Raw genomic sequence first — 21,159 nt, forward strand, 5'->3', positions numbered from 1 at the left:
GCCCGTGGTGGTGGGGATTGCTAGCAGGAGGTCATACAGTTCAGAAAGAAACTGTAGCTCTGTCAATCCTGGCTCTTGCTTCCCGTTTAAAGTGCTTTCAATGTGAATAGTTTGATGGGTTTTTAAATAGAGTTATGAGTGAAAAGAAAATAACTAAGCTGTTTAAACATAATAACTATCTAGTGGTGTTGTGTTGTTTTTGTTTTTTTTTTAATGTCTTTAATCTATTAGTACTTGTTTCAAATACTTTGGATGACAGAAATGATATATGTACTGTGTTCTTGCTTTCACGTATTAAAAGTGTGTGTTTTATACACAAATTCCTATTGATAGCTGAAATGTCTGTGGCCATAGGCAGCTTAAGGTCTCTTTTGTATTTATAAATGTAAAATACTGAAGCAGAAAATGAGATTGGATCTTCTTTTTTAAAAAAACTCATTTGTTATTGTTTGAAAAAAATAAACCTAGCTGAAGGTAAAGCATTTACAGGTGATATAAAGTTATCTAATGGTTGACATTTGGAGTGTATGCTTCAACTTAGAGCAAATAATCAATACAAAAACTCTCAAAGGAGGTACACTTGACCAGGAATAAAAAATAACTTGCTAATAATACAAATCGGTGTGCATCCAGCCATGTATGAAACCTATGTATCTGAAATGCTGCATAGCAAACATATAGGACTTAGCCTGACTCCATGAAGATGATAATGTGGTGCTTTTTAAAATCATCTTCTTCCTCCTTGTCTTATCCTCAATTACGTATTTTTTCAGATTGAAATTGATTGCAAGCAGGAAGTGGTAGTATATGACCAAAGCTCTAAAGATGTGACCTCTCTATCACCTGACTGCTTTCTTACTGTGCTCCTGGGCAAACTGGAGAAGAATTTCATCTCTGTATATCTGCTTTCAGGTATGATTACCATGAGAAAAAAAGCTCTTGAATAAGGAGGGAAAAAATAAAAAAGAAAAATAAGGAATCTTATTGTTATATATTGTTATATACGCAATCTTATAGACTATCCACATAAAAAAAATGTGGGTAGTGGGAAAAAAATCAGCTCTAATCAATAAGGATTACGCCCTAAAGCAGAGCAGATCATCCTAAAACTTGCCTTTCTTCTTCTTCTGTACCTCTGTAGATTAGTGTCATAAAACACTAGTTTGGTCATCCCCTGCTGGGTCCAATGAAGAAGATGGTCATAGTGTCTCCATCCTTACACAGTGGCTTCTGTAGAAAGGGATAATACCAGAAAAGGAGTGTGTTGCAGCTCCCCAGTGCATAGTCTGGGCAAGCACCAGTCGTGCATCTCAAAATAATACTATAGGAACTTTTTTCCCTTATATCTAGTTCATGGTGATTATCTGTTCAAACTGAAAATGCAACTAAAGGCACGTACAAGATTATAGTGTCTGTTATCTGTTAGCTAGCAGAGGTGAATTTAGCCACATTCAGCTGGTAGAGGTTTGTTTGGATATTAGAGGGAGGGAAGAGGTCTATTACGTTAAAGGTCTCCTTATTTTTATTTGAAATGTGTTGAGACGATTTGTCTCAAGTACATGTTTCTTTACAAGGATTAGATCTGAGTTTCGTTTCTGATTAAAGAGATGGTGAAGGGGATGTTTATAAGTGTAGAAACAGCAGATCGCTGAAACTCTGATGAGCTGATGATAGAGGAGAGGAAAAAAAGAAAAATGTAAAGACAGTGTTTACTACTGATTTATTACAGCTGAATGCTTGTTCAAGGAAATAAAACCAGCTAAGATGACTCTGTAGTAAAGTAACGTAATACAACAGGGTGAAGTGACAGTAGTTTTTCTTCTGTAACAGTGTTTTTGTTCTGGCTTTAATCCTTGGGTAATAAAGTAGCTTTCGGTGTCTTTTTTTTCCTTCTTTTCCTTTGATATCAATTAAAAAACTAGCTACTTAAAACAAACAGAAGAGACCTTTTGGTGTATGGGGTGAAGGAGGAAGTGCTAGATTCTAGGTTGTACAGTGCTGCTTGGAGTTTCTTGATATGTGGATAGAAAACTAAATAAAACGTGTTGTTTCAGTGACCTGATGACCAATGCTCATAAACATTTATTGCTTATAATGAGAGTAGGGGTCAGTGTACTATGTAAAAAGAAAAAAACCTTTGTACTCCAGTTTTCCCTAAGCTACTTGATTAGTTTTATTTAAAACAGTGACCATAAATAAATATTATGTCGTAGGAAAATATTTTTTGTTGTTGAATAAGCAGCAATTAATAAATTTCTGAAATTCCTCCATTCCTTCCTGCCTCCTCCCCCCGTTACTGGGCATGCAGTAAGTTTTTTTTATTATTGTTATTATCTATTTAGGTTTTGTGTGAAGTTACATTCAACCCTGAAGGTAGTTTTCCATTGAAATAACTGATGTAAAGACCTCAGGGGACCCCCTACCAATTAGTTTAAGCTTCTGATCTAACCTCATAAAAATAATCTGGTGAGGAACGTTCTCAGGAATTTAAAGATTTGTTTTGATTCTTACTTTTCAACTGTACACAAAATATTGAAATGTGCATACTGAAGGCTTAACCTACTCGCATCACTGCATCTACTCTGCTGGGTTAAATAAGTCCTAAACATGGAGATGTGGCAATCTTAACAAAATTTAAGAACTGGATTTAGTTTTATGGAGTCCTGGTCCTAGTTATAGTATTTTTGTGATGTTTCTGCTTGCTCTGCAGAAACAGCTGAGAGGGATTACTGACTCCCTTGATGAATTAGCATTATTAAGGTGGGAAACAGCAAAAGTCTTGTTTAAATCCTATTCCACTTTGCCAGTGGAAAACATTCACGTTCTGCATTCTTAAAACATTTGCTCTTCCCTTCTCTTATCCTTATTTGTTCCTACTTGTGCAGGTACAAATATCTTAATGACAGATGCCTTTGATGAGAGTGAAGTGGAGATATTTAAGGGCATGTATGTTTGTGTGTAAAAAAAACTTACTCTAAATAGGACTTCTGACCTTCTTACCGTCCCCCCTCCCACCCTCACAAAAAAAAAAACAACAACCCAACAACGAAGCGGAAATTCTTACCTTTCTGTATTTCCAACCTAAGATTAAATATTATGACAGCCAAACACAAAAACACTCTGCTTACTCTAAACTAAAACTTAAAGCAATGATTAATGCATTCAGGTGGATGTGGAACAATGGTAAATGTCTAAGAGGGGTGAGATAACCATTACAGGTAATTTAGTATCACTGAAAGAGTTTCACTGAACTATGTAGGAGTTTCCTGCTGCAAGAACAGTATATTTTGCCAGCAAAGTATGAAAAACATATTTTCTTTTTTTTTTCTTTTTTTTTTTTTTGTCATTGATTTGCCACTTAGATTTGCTGTACCCCAGTGCTGAGTGCCACTAAGAACAGCCCATAAAGAAATGTTATATAAATAAGGCACCAGATTATAAGGTGTGTGTGAAAAGGAGAGTTAAATAGACTTAAAAGCCCTTTGTGAGCTTCTGGATCTACCTGTGGTATACTTATGTATATGACTGCATTTCTCTGGATTCATGCCTCATTAAATAGTATAGACCTGATGTGCAGATGTAATCAGGATTGTGTATGCCTAAATACTGTCTTGGTCTCACACCCAAGTCAAATGGGAGATGTCTTGAAAAGGAGTCCATGGACTTCTGCAGACTTTAGTGCTTACTACGTGAGTTATTTTTGTAGTTGTACGAATCAGTAGCAAAGAATAGCAGGTTTTCTAGGTGGGCAGTGTGAAGGCTCATATGTGACTCACAGAGTCAGGGAGCTGTACATCACCATTCCAAAACCTCCGTTGGGTGTGGGTGTCATCACCCCATAAAAGAGTTGCGTTGAATGGCAATAGAAATTCAAGAGGTGAGTTGTCTGCTAATCTCTGCTACAGTTCTGCTTTTGAAATCTGTGAGCAATTAAATGATTTGATGGATTTTGCTTTCATAAGACCTCTCTGATAAGTTTTTACAGAGCACAAAGCTGCTATGATAAGCAGAAAGGCATTAGTTATTAATTTTGCATTCAGCAATGAATGCTGGTGACATACAGTGGTCAATGAATGGAATCATAAATGCGTGAGTATGAAAACACAAACAGAATGAGTTCAGTGTGACTGGGCAAAGGTCCTGGAAACAAGATAGTAAGGGATTAGCCAGGGACTGTTGTAAGCAGTGTTTTAGTTGAAACCCTAAATCACTGTTTCCCCGTGACCTGTCTGTCCCTCACTAACAGTATGTGTACAAAGTGGTAGACTTGCATGCAGGACGCAGAGAAGGAAACAAATCAAAGAGCTCTTCTACAGTTCTGTTTATGCTGGCATTTTTCTTAAAAATATTTGAAATCATAAGTTGATGTGAAGGAGTCCTAATGCATTAATGTCAGTATCTCCAGGGTATGTGTACCATAGTATTTTCTCTACTTACCTAAAACAGACCTTAGTGGAAAAGAGCACAGTGTTCTCTCCCTGCTTTCTCACTAGGAAAACTGTCTTGTGGCAGAGGAGAAGGAAATCTTAAGAATGGTAATGGTTGGACTAGATGATCTTCTAGGTCTTTTCCAACCTTGATAATTCTGTGATTCTGTGATGTTCTTTTTATATGCAGGGTTAGTCATTTCCATCTCTTGAAGCGAGCAGAGTTGAAAAGCTGAAAAGCTTTTCTCCCTCCTGCAGCCCCACATTCCAGGGAGGAGGGTGCCTTGTGTGAACTAAAAGATGGCATGAGATAGTTGCAGTTTCTGCATCAGGTACATTTCTAACATTTGGAATTGGAGTTTATAATAATCTTTGGTTGTGGCTCAGGTTGTGAGCAAGTCTTTGGAACATTCCTTGAAGAGCACATTCCCATATAGTGGTCATTAACATATTCAAGTTATTTGCACATTGGAATAATAACAGAGAGCACAAGCAGTTAAATATCCTGCTGACCTTCAGAGGAAGAAGGGCTGTCAGGTTTCCTTGTACTCTGTTAATGCCATTAGAAGCAAGTCTAATGAAAAAGGCAGAAATCTTGCAGACCTGATGCAGTATTCCCTCTATGAATATAGAAAAATTAGTACCCTTGGCTACAGCTGCTCCTCTGCTAATATTCTCTCAACCCTCGTGTACTTAAAATGAAGCTTTGAGTGTTAGCTTAGTGCTGTGATTGTTTTAAGCACTTGAAAAATGGGCGTAGGGTTTATTACTTTCATATGTGTATTCTTTTGCTATCTTGTAAGAGAGCAAAGTTTGACTAGCATGAAACTCTCATAACATTTCTCAAACCCAAGAATAACTTGTTAACTTGGCTTTTGTTTGGGATACCTCTGGGTGTTTGTGAAACTTAATTGACTGCAATCATGACTGGGATTTATTTTTTCTTTTAAAGGCAGAAGGGTCAACTGTGAGTGTCCAGTCTGTTCCCCTTGCTTGCTGCTAGTGTGACTCTCCTGCTGCTACATGCTACCTGGGTGGGAGGATGGGGCTGGCTCTGTTCATGTACCCTCAGCCTTGTTTGCTTAACCTGCCTATTAACCTTCTCTTACCAAAGGCAAAAACACTTGGGGCAAAGAACTCCCTTCACTACCGTGCTTGTAAAACACTTAGTGCAACAGAGCCACTTTCTAAACACTGCTATAATAATAATAAGTTTTCTGAGGGTGAAACTTGAGTCTACTGAACAAAGTGCATGCGACTGATGAGAGGGAACTGGAAGGGAGGTGTGGAGGAGGAGTACTGTCCATTGTGATTGCCGTGCTGCTGGTAGGGCTCTGCAGCCCCAGCTTGTGTAATGGAAAATGGCAAGCAGCCCTGCCAGCTGAGCTGGAATGCAGGAATTGAGATGGTCTGCAGAGCTCTGCAGCTCGTTTAAACAGCGTGGAAACACTGGAGATTCCTAAAACTGAGTCAGAGAGTTTACATCTTCTACTCATTATGGCAGGGGGGAAATCTGTAGTGCGGCTTTTAGGTAAATATTTTAACGTGCAGTGGGAACACGACTGTGAACGTGTTAAGTTTTGATGTTAATCAGATCACAGGCTCTTACACATTTGTGTTTTGTACACTTTCTGTTTTTGCTACAATTCTGTTTGTGTTTGATTTCTGCATCGTTTTCAGCAACATTATACATGTTTTGTTCCTGGCACTGATCAGTATGAACAGAATCAACTTCCAGATTGCTATGGGGGTAGGAGTCGGGGACAAGGCAGCTGAACACTGAGTATGCTCCATTGCATTCCTTGTTGTATGCAGAAGTTTGGAAAGGCTTACTTTGTTGATCTAAATTATGTTGAAGAGGTAGTTGCAAATTTTGTGATATTACTAATTTATTTATTAGTATATCACTGTATAAAATTTATGATTACTGCCTGTAATGAAGAAGTAGATTCTGGATTAAAATAAGGTAGTGGAATCTTCTGCCAAATAAGAAGGCTTTAAAATCTCTTTTTTGCAACTCTCCTATGTTGTGCATGTTATCTTTGGTTTTTGACTCATCATTTGGGTTTTAAACCTTTTCCACTCCCCACTACTTTACTACTTCAAAATAACAGCTTGACAGTGGTAATGCTGATGAACTGGCAGACAGGATCTTGTGAGAACAGGAGGGAGGTGGGTTCTAGTCTGCTTCGAAGTTCATTGAAGTTCATTGAAGAAATCCAGTGTCTCTCTTTGGTGTAATTTGAACTGTTGGAATCCAAAAGGGAATGAAAAAGAAGTGCCTAATTTGGATGGCATTTAAGAGTAACGTCAATATTTTCTCTGTTACCAGTGTACATGGTCATTAGGCTTTTTCTGCAAGCTCCGTGACCTGTAAAAACAGACGTGTGCTTTTCATCTTTGCAACAGAAGCAAGAGATGAGATCTGTCTGTGCTGCAGGGACAGCTGGACCTACTGGCACGTTGTATAGAACATTTTGTAGGCTCTTTTTGGCGCAAAGATTAACTCATACCAACCTCACAGTCACTGCCATGTTGTCTGTCTTTCCGCTGTCACCAACAAAAGATGTTTTAAGCTTGTTGGTCAGCTTCAATAAGGCTTTACAAAAGGAGTAATTAAATTGGAAAAATAATGGAAGTTCTTGTAAGCCCTATGCAAATGAGCAAGGCTGCAGTGGAGTGGACAGCTTCAAATTAGCGTCTCCCTCTGAAAAGTAACTTCAGGTCAAGCTGCACTGAATTTCCAGCAGAACAAAGCAGCAGTACCACGTGGGTTCCAGTGACGCAAGAGGAGTCTTGGAGCTCCAGCTATGAGAGCCAGATGAAGAATCCACCATATAACAGCTCTGCAGTCCCCCTAGTTGCTTGATTGGAAAACCTGTTCAATCAATGGAAAGTGGAACTCTGCCATGACTGGTGGCTGAAACAGTAATTTTGAAGGCAGGATTTTAGGGTTATCTTCTGATTTATTTTTCTGTATCATTGAAATAACATGTAGATTGAGGCAAAGGATGAATGTATGAGAGATCATCTGTGATATATTCTATATGTATGCAAAGGAAATAATATGTGTGGATGGGGGAGATGAATGTTACTGTAACAGGCACATTTGGCAGAATTCTTTGCTAGTTATTACATGAGACCAACGGCCTGGTTACTATAGAATGTTGTGTAAGCACCAGTGAGCTGATCTGCATAACGGCAGATGAAATTTTATTGGACCAGCCGCAGTGTCATAAAGCCAACTTGTGTTAGTGTGAGAAGGAAATGTGTGTTGATGGGAATGATGAAAATGCATGAGTTTCAAAAACTGACTTTTAGTATGTAGAATCATAGAATTGATCAGGTTGGAAAAGATCATCTACTTCAACCACAACCTAACCGTACTACCCCAACTCTAACAACCCACTGCTAAATCATGTCCCTGAACACCACATCCAAGTGGTTTTTAAACACATCCAGGGATGGTGACTCAACCACCTCCTTAGGGAGCCTATTCCAGTGTTCAACAGCCCTGTCTGTAAAGAAGTTTTTCCTGATATCCAACCCACACCTCCTCTGGTGCAACCTGAGGTCATTTCCCCTCATCCTGTCATCAGTGAGACCAGTCCCATTCTTTCTGCAATCACCTTTCAGGTATTTGAAAGGAACAATAAAGTCTCCCCTCAGCCTCCTCTTCCCCAGACTAAACAGCCCCAGTTCCTTCAGTCACTCCTCATAGGGCATGTTCCCCAAACCTTCACAAGCCTTGTTGCCCTTCTTTGGACTTGCTCCAGCACCTCAATGTCCCTTCTGTATTGAGGTGCCCAAAACTGAACAGTATGCCAGGTGGGGCCTCACCAATGCTGAGTACAGGGGTAGGATGACTTCCCTAGTCCTGCTCACCACACCATTTCTGATACAAGCCAGGATGCCACTGGCCTTCTTGGCCACCTGAGCACACTGCTGGCTCATATTCAGCTGACTGTCCATCAGCACACCAAGGTCCCTTTCCAGCCGCACCTCCCCAAGCCTGTAGGGTTGCCTGGGGTTGTTTTAACCAAAATACAGGACCCGACACTTGGCCCTGTTGTAACTCTCACATTTGGCCTTGGCCCGTCAATGCAGTCTAACCAGGTCCCTCTTACTGCCTTTCTCCCTTCTGGCAGATCAATGGTCCCTCACAACTTGGTGTTGTCTGTACTGAATCCCCTTGCCAGGATCATCAATAAAGATGTTAAATAGATGCAGCCCCAGTACTGACCCCTGGGGGACACCACTCCTGACTATCATTCCAGCTCAATTCTGCACCCTCCCATACACTAAATCTTTCACAGATACTCGAATTTCCCTAAGGAAAAAACAACAACGAAATAAACAACAACAAAAAAAACCAAAAATACCAACTTTATTTATCTATTTGTTTAATTATTTTGAATTCAGAATCTCTTGTTGAATGTGTCCTGAAGCAGTTAAATTTTGACAGATGGAGCCATGCTTCCACCAAAAGATGGAACCAATGTGTGCGAAGAATGAAAATGAGGGCAAGGAAAAAGCAGCTTAACGTGTAATAAACCAAAGAAGCGTATTCCCTTTTCCCCTGTGTGTCATATCTCGTTATGTTTCTATTTATCTTGAATGGTTTTATTGAGTATTGGATAAAACCATGAAATATTGTTTGTACTTCACAACTCTGTATTAAAAGTGTTTGAAAGAAAAAAATAAAAAGGAACGGAGGGTTAGTTATCCTTTCATTTGCAAACCATCCCTATTAGATTTCATAGCTACTGTCTTTGCAACTACAGTGTGGCAACTGGCAGCTTTGTGGAGTGCTCCTCGTCTGTTTCCATGTAAAATAAAACAGATATAAATACTTGTGATTATTTCTCTTTATCCGTTTAGAATTCTTCTCTAATGGTAGTTAAACTAAACAGTTCTAAGTATCTGGATGGGTTCCATTCCGTTAATGGAAGGTAGTAGTTCCCAAATCAACAAAAATTCTCTGGCCATCATGTGTTGCCACCTGATCCCGTTGTCTTTTCCTCTCCTTTTCCTTCTGCTGGTGATGCTAATTAGGAGATTTATTTATACAAGGATTTATGCAATGAATATATAAGAAAGAGTAACTTACATTGTTGAAGTCTGCTAAAATCTTTTCATCTCTTCTGGTTTTGTTCCTGTTTTCTTTCCTGACCTGGCTGAGAAGGGAGCCAAAGCTTCAGATATTGAGATTCCTTTAACAATCATACCTTGATGATGAAAACTGTAACACATGTATAAGGTTAGGAAACTGCAGCGCCTTTAATCAGAGGAAGTCTCTAGTCAGCACTTTGCAGAACCATGGCAATAGAGTAGGATGCCAGATCTTGCCAAATTTCTGTTGATATGAAATCTTGTAAGCTGCTGGTAGGGCAGCAGAGGGAAATCATTATGCTATACATCAGAGAATTTGCAAGTTTTGGGATCTTTTTGTCACGTGATTAATATATTAAATAAGCAGTATCTGTGCTACTGAGCAGAGAGGTTGTAAAATAAGGAGGAAGCCTACTAACAAGAATTAAAAATGTCGGAGCCAAACTTTTACAATGTTCCTAGCATATTTGCTTCAGTTTACGATGATGGTTTGTGGTAGGCAGTGCCTTGGGTTGGTATCTTCCAGTGTACCCAGCCCATGCCTAAGTCCAACCATATCTCATGTTGCCTGACCTATTTCCCAGCTGGGAGTTTCTCCTGCCCACCTCGCACTGGATTGTGAAACACTCCTGTAAGCCCATTTAACTCATTAACCTGGCTGAAACTAACTTCAGCAAGAAATAAACACATTTAAAAATGACAGGGAAGAGAAAGCATATACACATGTATTTTTTAACAGACTAGTGCTTGTAACATCAGATCACAGAAGTACTGTTCATGGATTACACAGCCAGGAATGGAAGATGGAGCTGTAACGCAGGATGGTACAGCTGTTGCATTTGCCTACTGGCCTTTGAACCTTCAGATTGCTGTACTTGGACCTGTGCTTTTGAGCTTTCTTTTATCTAACTAGGTCCCAGTCCTGTTCTTTTGTTTGCTCTGTAGGGTGTGGGGCTCTCTCTTCTCTGGCATGAAAAAGCAGCTCACAGTTCAGCTCCTAAAAAGCATCATTGGTCATCCCTGGGACTTTAATACATTAATACTGTGCTTCCTTGATGGTAAAAATGTGTCTTGTTCTACACTTAATTACTCTTCCTTCACTTAGAGTTCCACTTGTCTCTATGCTTTTAATCAGAGAAAATAGCTGGGAACTTCGACTTGCATTTGTGCCTGATCCTTACCAACTGGCTGTTACATGGTAAAAACTGCCAAAAAAAAAAAAAAAAAAAGCCTGTAACTGCTGAGCTGAACAGCTGCGTGCTGTTCTTTAGACTAAATTCTGTATGGGATTGAACTTTGGATTCAGCTAGTTTGTAAAAAGCCAGCCACATTTTTGAGAGAAAATATTTAGTCAAAGCTTAGATTGGTTGCTGGAAGTCTCGTTCTAGTTTTGTTCTTCAGCTGTGAGTAGGGCTGGTTGAAGCCCAGTTGATAGCACAGATATATAATACAGTTTTTGCCACAGGAACCTGGCAAAGCTAGAAAAAGAAACACAACTTCAGCTGTGTGTTACACATTTGTGTCTGCAGTAGGCTCTGCCTTGCTTTTTAGAATCCCAGAACCATAGAACATGCCAAGCTGACCAACAAGGATCATGGACTCCAACTCCTGGCTCCACATGTTACCACTCAAACCCTGTGCCTGAGAGCACTGTCCAAATGCTTCTCAAACTCCCTCGGTTTGGGGCAGTGACCACTGCCATAGGGAGCCTGTTCCAGGGCTTCACCTGGTGAAGAACCTTTTCCTAATGCCATACTTGGCCCTCCCCTGATTCAGGTCCATGCTGTTCCCTTAGGACCTGTCATTGTCATAGAATCCTTTGAGTTGGAAGGGACCTTTCAAGGTCATCTAGTCCAACTCCCCTGCAGTGAACAGGAACTTCTACAGCTGCATCAGGTTCTCAGAGCCTTGTCCAGCCTGACCTTCAATGTCTCCAAGGATGGGGCTTCCACCACCTCTCTGAGTAACCTGTTCCGGTGCTTCAACACCCTTATTCTAAGAAACAAAAGTCTAAATCTCTTCTCTTTTAGTTTGAAGGTATCTTTACTTGTCCTGTTACCACAGACCCAGCTAAAGAGTCTGTCCCCTTCTTTCTTGTAGCCCCTCTTTAGAAACTGAAAGGCCAATATCAAGTCTCCCTGGAGCCTTCTCTTTTCCAGGCTGAACAGCCCCAGCTCTCACAGCCTGTCCTCATAGGAGGGGTGTTCCATTCCTTGGATCATTTTTATGGCCCTCCTCTGGGTGCGCTCTAACAGATCCATATCTCTCCTGTACTGAGGACTCTATATCTGGACGCAGTACTTCAGATGAGGTCTCACTAGTAGAGGAGTAGGATCCCCTCCAACAACCTGCTGAATGCACTTCTTTTGATGCAGCCTGGGACTATGTCAAAAGCCTTACTGAAGTGGCTTATCCCTTGTCCATTGACAGTTATACTATCATAGAAAGCAACAGGGTTGGTCAGATAGGACCTGTCTTTGTTGAAGCCATGCTGTTTATCTCATAACAACTCTCGTCTGTATGCCTTAACATAGCTTCCAGGAGGATCATAGAAAATAGATCAGCTCCCATCATGAGGAAGCTGCAGGCTGCCATGAGATCTCCCCTTGGTCTCCTCTAGGTTGAACATGTTTCACACCAATGGTGCCATTCTGCCACCTGAAAGCTTCTATGATGGCCATTGCCATCACAGGATTTAAATGTATTATCAGTCATTCCAGTTTAGTTTAATGTGGTGGTTTAATGTAGAGGTGAGAAATGATAATGAAAATGTTGTGGAGTTGTAGTATGGATAGGGCCTAATACCTTAACTAGTGGAACTGACCTAGCAGTCAGGGGTATGCAGAGACTCAAGATTTGCCAGGGAAATCCATGGCTGATGATATAATCTTCTCCTGTAGTCCCCTCCTGCTTCAACTCCCACTCATTTGACGGAGAATACTTGGCTTGGTGCGGTTTTGAAGCATGAAGTTCCTTGCAGTGTGTGCTGGGTATATTAATTTTTTAATCAGCATAGGAAATAATTATGCAGTGTCTAAAAGCAAATGTTAATGACCACATGCTGGTGCTCTTACCAGTTGAGTAAACACAATACCTCCTAAGCATAGCCCAATTATAGACCTAATACGTGAGAAATAGTTCTTCAGAAAATAGTTTGCTGGGGCAGAAAGGCAAAAGTGCTTGTGCTTTTTGTGTTGCTGGTATTGTGTTTTGTTTTCTTCTAAAAGTCTCAATTCTACATACCATTTAAAGAGGGAAGAAGCATAAAAAAATCTGATCATTAAGAGATAATATTATAAACTTGCCAGCCAGCGTGGGAATACAAAGCCAGGCCTTGCATTCTAATGGATGGTTGTACATACTCATAGTACCTATGGATGAGGTTTGCATACATCTGTACAAGTTCCTCTGTTAAGGCTGCTGGCCCTTTGTGCCTCTCTGTCTCATACAAAAAGTACTGCTTTTTGAGAATCTGTATGGGCACTGATGCATGTCAATAATATACGAACTATGCCTCTCACAGGTGGATTTGCTGAATTCTCCAGCTCTTTCCCTGGTCTCTGCGAAGGAAAATCCACGCTTGTCCCTACTTGCATTTCTCAACCCTGCCTACCAGTCTCTAACATTGGCCCAACCAGGATTCTGCCTCATCTCTACCTGGGGTGTCAGCGGGATGTCCTCAACAAGGTGAGCATTCTGCATGCTGTGCTGATGAGTATGTAATCTCTGTGTCTATCCGTGCCTCTGTCGTACTGCATCATTGCAGCTATAGAACATCTAAAGTAGATCTAGATGATAGGAGTGAAAAAATTGCTGGGTAAAGAACTGGCTGGATGGTGGGCCCTTCCAACTTGGGATATTCCATCAGTCAATGATTATTTTTATCATTTTTTTCATGTTTTTTTTTCTACTTCTCACTCCATCCCAGTCTTGCTTTTAAAAGGCTATTTGGGGATATTCCACAGTTTAAATGGGATCTTTGACAAACAGGCAATCATTTAGAAGGGATGTATATAATATAAAGAACATACAGAAGCTTTTTTAATACAGAAGACTGTCAGCAGTCTTTTTGTATATTTCATCCTTTAAGATCTTCAGCAACTTTGATGCCAGGCAGCAAGTCAGCAGTTCAGATTTGATTCACTTAAGATGGATGTCAAAGCAACTTACTATTTTTCTTACTACAAAAATTATTTGTCATCCTCAGGTAAAAGACATAAGGTAAACTTAAAATCAGATGCTTTGATGTTATTTGTTTCAATACATGAATGGTAAGTGCTATCCTAGGTTTGGAAGAGAGGAGGGCCCTTATTTTCCAGTGTGGCCAGGGAAATGCCATAGTATTTGGGGGTATGACTGGAACTCTTGTGCTGTGGCTCTTGAGTGAATAATCCCCAGAGATGAAAGAGGATGTTCCCCTTAGTTGCAGTAATCTGATTTCGGTGAGTAGATGTTACGCACCAGCATGGTACATGTGCCTCATTAGGAAAGTAATCCAAGTGGTAACGGTGGTCAGGAATTTCATTATAGAACTGGAGGAGTCCAAAACCACAAGTGCCACTCAAAGGCCTGAGTGTGGCAGAGTATTTTACAAGAGAGACAAGGCAGTGTCTCCCATGACGATCAGTTTACAACCTTGATGTTATGTCAGCATGTGTCCATCACAGCTGCAGCTGCATATACTTTAGAATTAATGTAGGACCCCTGGGAGTTGGTCAGATTTGTACTTCTTCGCCTTGTAGGTTTTTTATCTGTTTTTAGGACAAATATACATTTTATGATTTCATATCTGCTTGTACAATTTTCTTACATAATATAAGTAACAGGCAGTTCTTTATTCTGAATGTGTTACTTGTTCGCTTCAATGAAATAGAGTTTAGTGCCTTGGTAGCTCATCTCATGCCTTCAGTTTTGGTGGCTGTTAGTGGAAAGTCTTAAGTGGCTCCCAGCTTAAATGTTGTTACCTTAATTAACCCAGAGAAGCTGTGGGAACAAATGAAGATTTCTGCCTTTCAGAATGCATTTGACATTGTCCCAGCTATTGGTAACACCAAGTTCCCTGGTTTTAATCAGTTTTTTGAGATTTAGCTCAAAGTCAGTGATAGCTAGAGATCAGGAGTGTAGAAATGCTTAGGGAAGAGAGATGCTCCTTGTGATTTCTGCTGCTCTTCCTTTCACACTCTGCTTTGTGGGTAGCCTGGATGCTTTACTAGGCTTGTAGGAAGAGCAAGCAGGATGCCTTGCGATACACAGAATGCTCAGAACTACCAGTACATGATATGAAAGCTGGGAAGTGAAGCACATTCCAAAGGAGACAGTGAGAAAGGAAAGAACAGTGATCAGTAGCAGAGGTCTGCCTCCATTATGACAGTCAAGAAGATGGTTAGTGGTTAAGTTCGGGTGCTCTCGTTTAATAGCCTTGCAGCTTTTCTCAGTTACTGGGGACAGTAAGTCAGTGTGGTGTGAAGATAATAGTGTCTTGAATTCAAGTTTAGATTTTTAAAAATACTTCTCTAAAAAAATCAAGTAAGATTCACAGCATTGTAAAATGTGTCTGTTTGCATTGACATTGACATTGCATTGCTACACGTGAGGTCCCGTTATCTCCCTGCTGACCAGACATGCTGATTTCTCTAAAATCTGAATGCCTCAAATACTTGAAAAAAATCTGTTTGCAATTCAGTTGAGCACAATAATTGACAGACGTGAATTTTCAGCGTGGTTTGTCAAGATGAGGTAAACTTTTCAGATCTTTTAGAGGATAATCTCTGAGTGCATGAAGGAGGAAAAATTTCTCTTGAACAGATTATCCTGTAACGTGACCTCTAGGAACACTGATGCTATTTGCCACTACTGCCTCTACTGATAATGACTTTGTGTATAGAAAACTAGAAAATGTTTGGGTTCTGTCCTTGAGGAAGATCAATGTTTGCTTCAGGAAATAATTAGGAGAGTGCTTATATTTTTGCTTAACTTATTTATTTTTAAATGCTTAACTCTGAAAATGCCTGCACCATTCTCTGCAGTGATGAAACACTAAGAACCTCATGGAGTTTCTGAAATAGCTTTCCAATGTGTTCTTTAATTATTTGGTGATCAGTGGTGTCACTTTAACTAAATGCGTGTATTTGCAAAAAGTGTACTTTTTTTCACCATTATCAGCTGTTTTTTTATTGTAGTTGATAGAGAAACAAAAAGTCATAAAATATAAATAAGATGATAAAAGAGCATTTACCTTCTTTTCACCAAGTTGTTAGTACTAGAATTTCTGGGTCTTTCCTTCCATCATAACGCACTTCTTCCTCTTGAGTGCCTTGCAATGAAGAGACTGTTGTGGTTATTGTATTATAGCGTGTTGCACAAGGAAAGATTGATTCTTTAGAACAGAAGGAAGCAGAACTTCTTTCTTTAGCCTTGGTCACAAAGCTGAATACTTTTTTGGGTATCTCTTTGATACATTTTTGGGTGTCTCTTTGGATCACTAATTTCAGACTTGGTGCCTGCAGCCTTTTCATTCCCATTCGGATAATCAGATTCTAAATTCAACAGCATTTCCCAGCACTTCTCGCTGAAAATTTGATTTCAGCTTGCGTATATATATTTGTGTGTGTGTTCAGCCCTTCTACATATACTCCACAACATACATGCAGTATACCTATGTAGTAAATACCACACTTTATTAACTTGCACTGATTTGAACAAGATAGATTCTTCAGACAGGCTGCCATGTTTCTCCTCACAAAACATCTTCACACTTGCAGAAAAAAATACACATGGGGAGAAAGCGAGCAATTATACCTCCAGGGTATTATTTAATACTGCTAGACTTCCAGTTAAAATCTGCAGCATAAGAATTGATTTTTCTTGCTATTGCTCCTACAGTTTGGCATAATTGTACTTTTTAATATAATTGCTTTGAAAGCTAAAGAAATAATTCAGGTTGGGATTTTTTTATTTTATTTTATTTATTTATTTTGCTTTCTCTGTGTGTGTGTGTGTTTGTGTGTGATTTAAATAGAAATCTAGCAAAAGATTTCCCCTTATAAGTATCTGTGCAACTACTGTCACTGCTTATAACATCGTACTGCATGGACTAGATGATCTTCTAGGTCTTTTCCAACCTTGATAATTCTGTGATTCTGTACCTGTAACAGAATCGTGGTTTGATAATGAATATGTTGACTTATTTATTTTTCTGTGGCAAAGTTCTTAATTGAAGGAGGTTGTGTGGGTGTTTTGTGGTGTGACCTAGCAGTTGTATTGAGGCACCAAGGTGCCTGCTGCATCAAAGGCTGCTTTGTGGCACAATTCTAAATACAAAGAACATAGCAAGGTGCACCATTTGTTTGCTTATTTTGCAACCGTGAAAGTAATTTTACGTAAAAGGCCCAGCTGATTGCATGCTTTGAGTTTTTTCTTGTTCCTCTGACATATCTTGGAGGACCAACGATTGAAAACTGAAATAGGGGCAATCCCAGACCATAAAGCAGACCGTAAAACTGCAGTTAGGTGCTGTGCAGAAGCAGCCTACTTCAAGGTCTTGGTTCCGGATGAATTTCACACATTGCCTTAGAAGTGAAGAAGTGTTGGGAACTTGAAGAGGTGACTGCAGGAAGCATCAGTTTCATTTCACGTTTCTGATTATCTCTGATGAGATAATCTCATCTGAGATAAGTGATCCTGCACACATGTATTCAGGTCAGCGAACTGCACGTGGGAAATGTTTGATTAAGTAAGCTGTCATTGTGCATGGTGAGAATTTAAACCAAAGTAGCAAAGAACCAATTTGATCCTCTTGGAAGTGATGCTTCGTAGTAAGAGATGGTATTCTGCCATTATTTCTGTTGTTAACTTTGTTCTTCTAGAATTTGCAGCTCGTTGGCTATTTGAACGTTCCGGATGTGTCGTTAAAAGTTGTTTGAATAGTCAAAGGCTGAACAGTGTTCAAAAAACAGTGCCCCTTTTTGTTATATACTTTTGAGTTCATTATTTCTTTGTAGTGCTCCAAATATATTCTTTGACTGACCTGCTTTTACTTTTTCTCTTTCACAGGAGATGATCCAGCAGAATGATATCGGATATGTACTAAACGCCAGTAATACCTGCCCAAAGCCCGATTTCATTCCAGAATCCCATTTTTTGAGAGTGCCTGTGAATGACAGCTTTTGTGAGAAGATTTTGCCTTGGTTGGATAAATCAGTTGATTTTATAGGTGAGAAGAAACTTTATATTGGCTCTCTAAAGCACTTTCTGGATTACTCTGTGTGTCTGCCTCCTATTTTGGCTGGAGAAGACCTGAATTCTTTCTGGGCGGTATGAAAATACCCTAAAGGATCTGCATATATGATCACCATCACTTAATAAGCACAGAACCAAAGTAATGGGGAGAGTCTGTCACTGCGTGTTCCAGCACTTACAGAACAAAGACACTTTTTAAGAGCACAGCTCTGCTTTCTGGCAACCTGGTAGACGCCTGATATATGCCTTCAGAGAGTGAATTAGACATACAGATCCTGTCTTTGGCTTTGAGCAGTAAGCTAACAGATGAACTGGCCAAATTGTTTCTGATCTTACATGCAAGTAAAAGAGCAAGCATTTGTGATGGGACAGTCAGCTTTCCCAGAAATCTAGATGGGGTTGTTTATATGCACATTGAAGTAAATGCAGCATGCTGTAACTGCAGCGCATTTCCTGTGTGTGGTCACATGTTCTTTCTATACCCATTAAGAAAATAAACAATTGTTGTTCAAAGCTTCCATGAGATCTGCAATTGGCAGCTAATTTTGGAAGCTCTGAACTATTTCAAAATAAATAACGTTGCTTTCCTTGCAAAGTTTTGATCATGATATAATGCTGCTGATTTCTTTGGTATGCAGAGAAAGCTAAAGCATCAAATGGACGTGTGTTAGTGCACTGCTTAGCTGGAATCTCTCGCTCTGCCACAATCGCTATTGCATACATCATGAAGAGAATGGATATGTCCTTAGATGAAGCTTACAGGTAAGGAGAAAGTTTCCCTTCATGTTAATTCTTGTGTCTGGCAGCCTGTTTTTGAAGTGGTAAAAGGTTGTACGACCAAGAGCAGAAGACTTTATGCTGTAGTTCATTGGCCTGTAGGTGTTCTTGCTTTAAACACAGGCTTCTTCCATAAACAAATTGTTGGTTGTGTGCAGACATTGTGTGCCTAATAATGTTCGTTCAAAATGCTGATGCTGGCAAATAAATGAAATTTAAACTGCATGTGTGCCTATGTAGACACAGATGTATCATACAGAACAGTGTCCTGCAAGCTGAAGAGAGAATGAAAGGGATAAATAATGAGAACTGAGGATATGTATAATCCTGTTTGTGACAAATGTTGGGCTGGATTTATTTACTTCAGTTTGGTACTTGGCAATGCTCTCAAAGAAGCACCTGCAAGTAAAATGAATAGGAATTAAGGAAACAACTTTGTTGTTATTAATCTCCAACAAAAACTCTCAGAGAAGGTATTTTCAGGTATCAGCACAGTGTGGGATTAGGGAATTCTTGGGGGAAGCCCGCAGTATTTTTCTACCTTTTAGATCATAGTGTTTCTGTACATGTATTGTGAACACTACATTCCATGTGAGTTGATTGCAGTTTACCGTGGCTTCTCTGTTTCAGTTGACAAAGTTCTTTTTGTTCCTGCGTAGCACAGGAAGCGCTGTCTTCCTTCTTGACAGACCTTGCAGGCAGAGCTTACACACCTCCATTACATGCGTCACGCAGAAGCAGTTTGAACACTTGTGCTGGAGCAGCTTGAGAGGAGCTCCTCCCAAATCACTGCTGTATTTCCTACCACTATCTCTAAAAACAGGGATGGGAACAGAAAGATGAACAGTTTTAATGGGATACTTCCTTTTAAGTTGCTGACGGCATGTATGAGATGCTGTCTCTTCCATGTAAGAGGTGCCAGAACTGCAGATGCCTCCCACAGTATTTAGCAATCTGCAGAAAGAAGATTTCTGCCACTGCTCCCCGACCGCTTGGTTAGTGAGGTATGATGAAGTAGGTTCGGCCTGTTAAGAAGCAGAGGTGAAACTTCATGGGGACACAGGGAGAGATAGAAGGGATGCACTGCTGGATGCAGATGGTTACTGTGCAAGGCGTGAGCTTGATGCGCTAAGTAGTTGATCTGATCCCAGCTGAAGGTGAGAGCTGTACAGTACTAAGCACTTCTTAAAGACACACACCTCGGTGAACTTTCACTGAGCAAGAAGTGCTTCTTTGCTCTTTCCATGACACTTTCTCTACATTAAATTCATTTGTTTCTTAGCCAGAAATGTGAACTGAGTGTGAAAGATTAATCATCCTTGACCTTTTTTCTTTTCGTCTTTGCACTGTAAATGCTGAACAATTTCTGTGAATCTTTGACTTTATGTATTTCCTTTGATATGATTTAGTGAGAAAGGTCTGCAGCACATTTCGCTTACTGGTTTGGGATCTTTTGCTGGCAAAGCTTAAAAGAGAAATACTTCTTCTAGTTTAATGAAAGGTAGTAGATAAAATGCTTGTCTGGAGCTTCTAAAGAAATACAAGGTGACACTAAAGGTTACTTGAAATAAAAGATCTGATATACACTATTTGCATCTTTTGTTTAATTGGTACAGTGGACTAAACAAGGAGAACAATCATCAACATTTAAACATGTTGCACGTTTCTCAATTAGAAAAGGCAAGTATTTGGAAATGAAAAGTTTTCAAAGCCTTACAACTTGGCAGGGGGGATCAAGGAGACTTTCTTGATGCCTTTTTCCAGTTAGAAAAGCTAGTTTTAAAGTTAAAACTGTCTCATATTTTGGGGTGGGAGGAGGAAGAAGTTGAGGGAATGGGGTTGCACTTCATAGTGCACATAGCGCACCATCACTGTGCCTTCTGCTCTTGCAGGCCATAACATCAGCTTGACTATTTGCTGCTGTTCAGCTGATTAGCAGAAAATAAGAGTGTCTTTTGTGTTCAGAAAGCTTGGTGTCCTTGAGGTTGTTGCAACATCAAAACAAAACAAAAACCAACTTCCTTTTTCTTCTCTGTTGTGTGCTTGCTTGTATTTATGCTCGTATATGAGAGTTAGGCTGTTTCCTTCGTAACTGGAGAATAAAAGTGTAGCGTGGATTTGGTGATGCTGTTACACTGTTCCTGTTGAATGCAGGTAGAATGATTTTGTAATGCAGCATTTGCTCATTTTCCTTTTTGATGATCATATCAGTGGTCAATACCAGTGTATGGCAGAAATGACTGGCAGCTGCTGTACAATGTCAGCTTTCATCAGAGCAATCTCTTTGACAAAGGTAAAACAGGATAGGAAGCACTAACAGCGTGAAAGAGAGAGGAGAAAGGAGTCTAAGATTCCATCCACTTGAATAGTGGGTACAGGTGCTCTGCTTTCTGCTTTGGTGCTGTTCACAACACTTGAGGAGTGCTTAATTCAGTCAAGTCAGAGACCAAAGGTAGCCATGGCACAGTGAATTAAACGATTTCCTCAAACCTTGCTGCAGACACCATAAAGAGGTCAACCAAAAGCTTTCTTTCCTCCCTCTTTAGCTGCCTTTAGGTAATAAAAAGAGTGGGGAGAACCCATCATCATCTTGCATAAAAGCTGT

At 39.9% G+C, this 21,159-nt stretch overlaps 2 protein-coding genes across 11 annotated transcripts in view; one reads left to right on the forward strand and one right to left on the reverse strand.

Annotated features, from left to right (window-relative positions):
• Nucleotides 1–21,159, forward strand: part of DUSP16 (dual specificity phosphatase 16) — a 60,576-nt gene that overhangs the window by 35,157 nt on the left and 4,260 nt on the right. For all 9 annotated transcript variants that reach the window (XM_015870850.3, XM_015870857.3, XM_015870844.3 and 6 more), the window contains 4 exons: nucleotides 774–912; nucleotides 13,063–13,226; nucleotides 17,592–17,751; nucleotides 18,416–18,539. In XM_015870850.3, the coding sequence (XP_015726336.2) occupies nucleotides 774–912; nucleotides 13,063–13,226; nucleotides 17,592–17,751; nucleotides 18,416–18,539 (587 nt within the window). The remainder of the gene's footprint in view (nucleotides 1–773; nucleotides 913–13,062; nucleotides 13,227–17,591; nucleotides 17,752–18,415; nucleotides 18,540–21,159) is intronic.
• Nucleotides 18,882–21,159, reverse strand: part of BORCS5 (BLOC-1 related complex subunit 5) — a 58,209-nt gene continuing 55,931 nt past the window's right edge. For both annotated transcript variants that reach the window (XM_015870920.3, XM_085543691.1), the window contains exon 4: nucleotides 18,882–19,579. In XM_015870920.3, coding sequence (XP_015726406.2) covers nucleotides 19,181–19,579 — 399 coding nt within the window. In that variant the 3' untranslated portion in view covers nucleotides 18,882–19,180. The remainder of the gene's footprint in view (nucleotides 19,580–21,159) is intronic.

The sequence above is a fragment of the Coturnix japonica genome, chromosome 1 (genome assembly GCF_054131305.1).
Source record: "Coturnix japonica strain WE chromosome 1, WE-NBRP24, whole genome shotgun sequence".
Classification (NCBI taxonomy): Eukaryota; Metazoa; Chordata; class Aves; order Galliformes; family Phasianidae; genus Coturnix; species Coturnix japonica.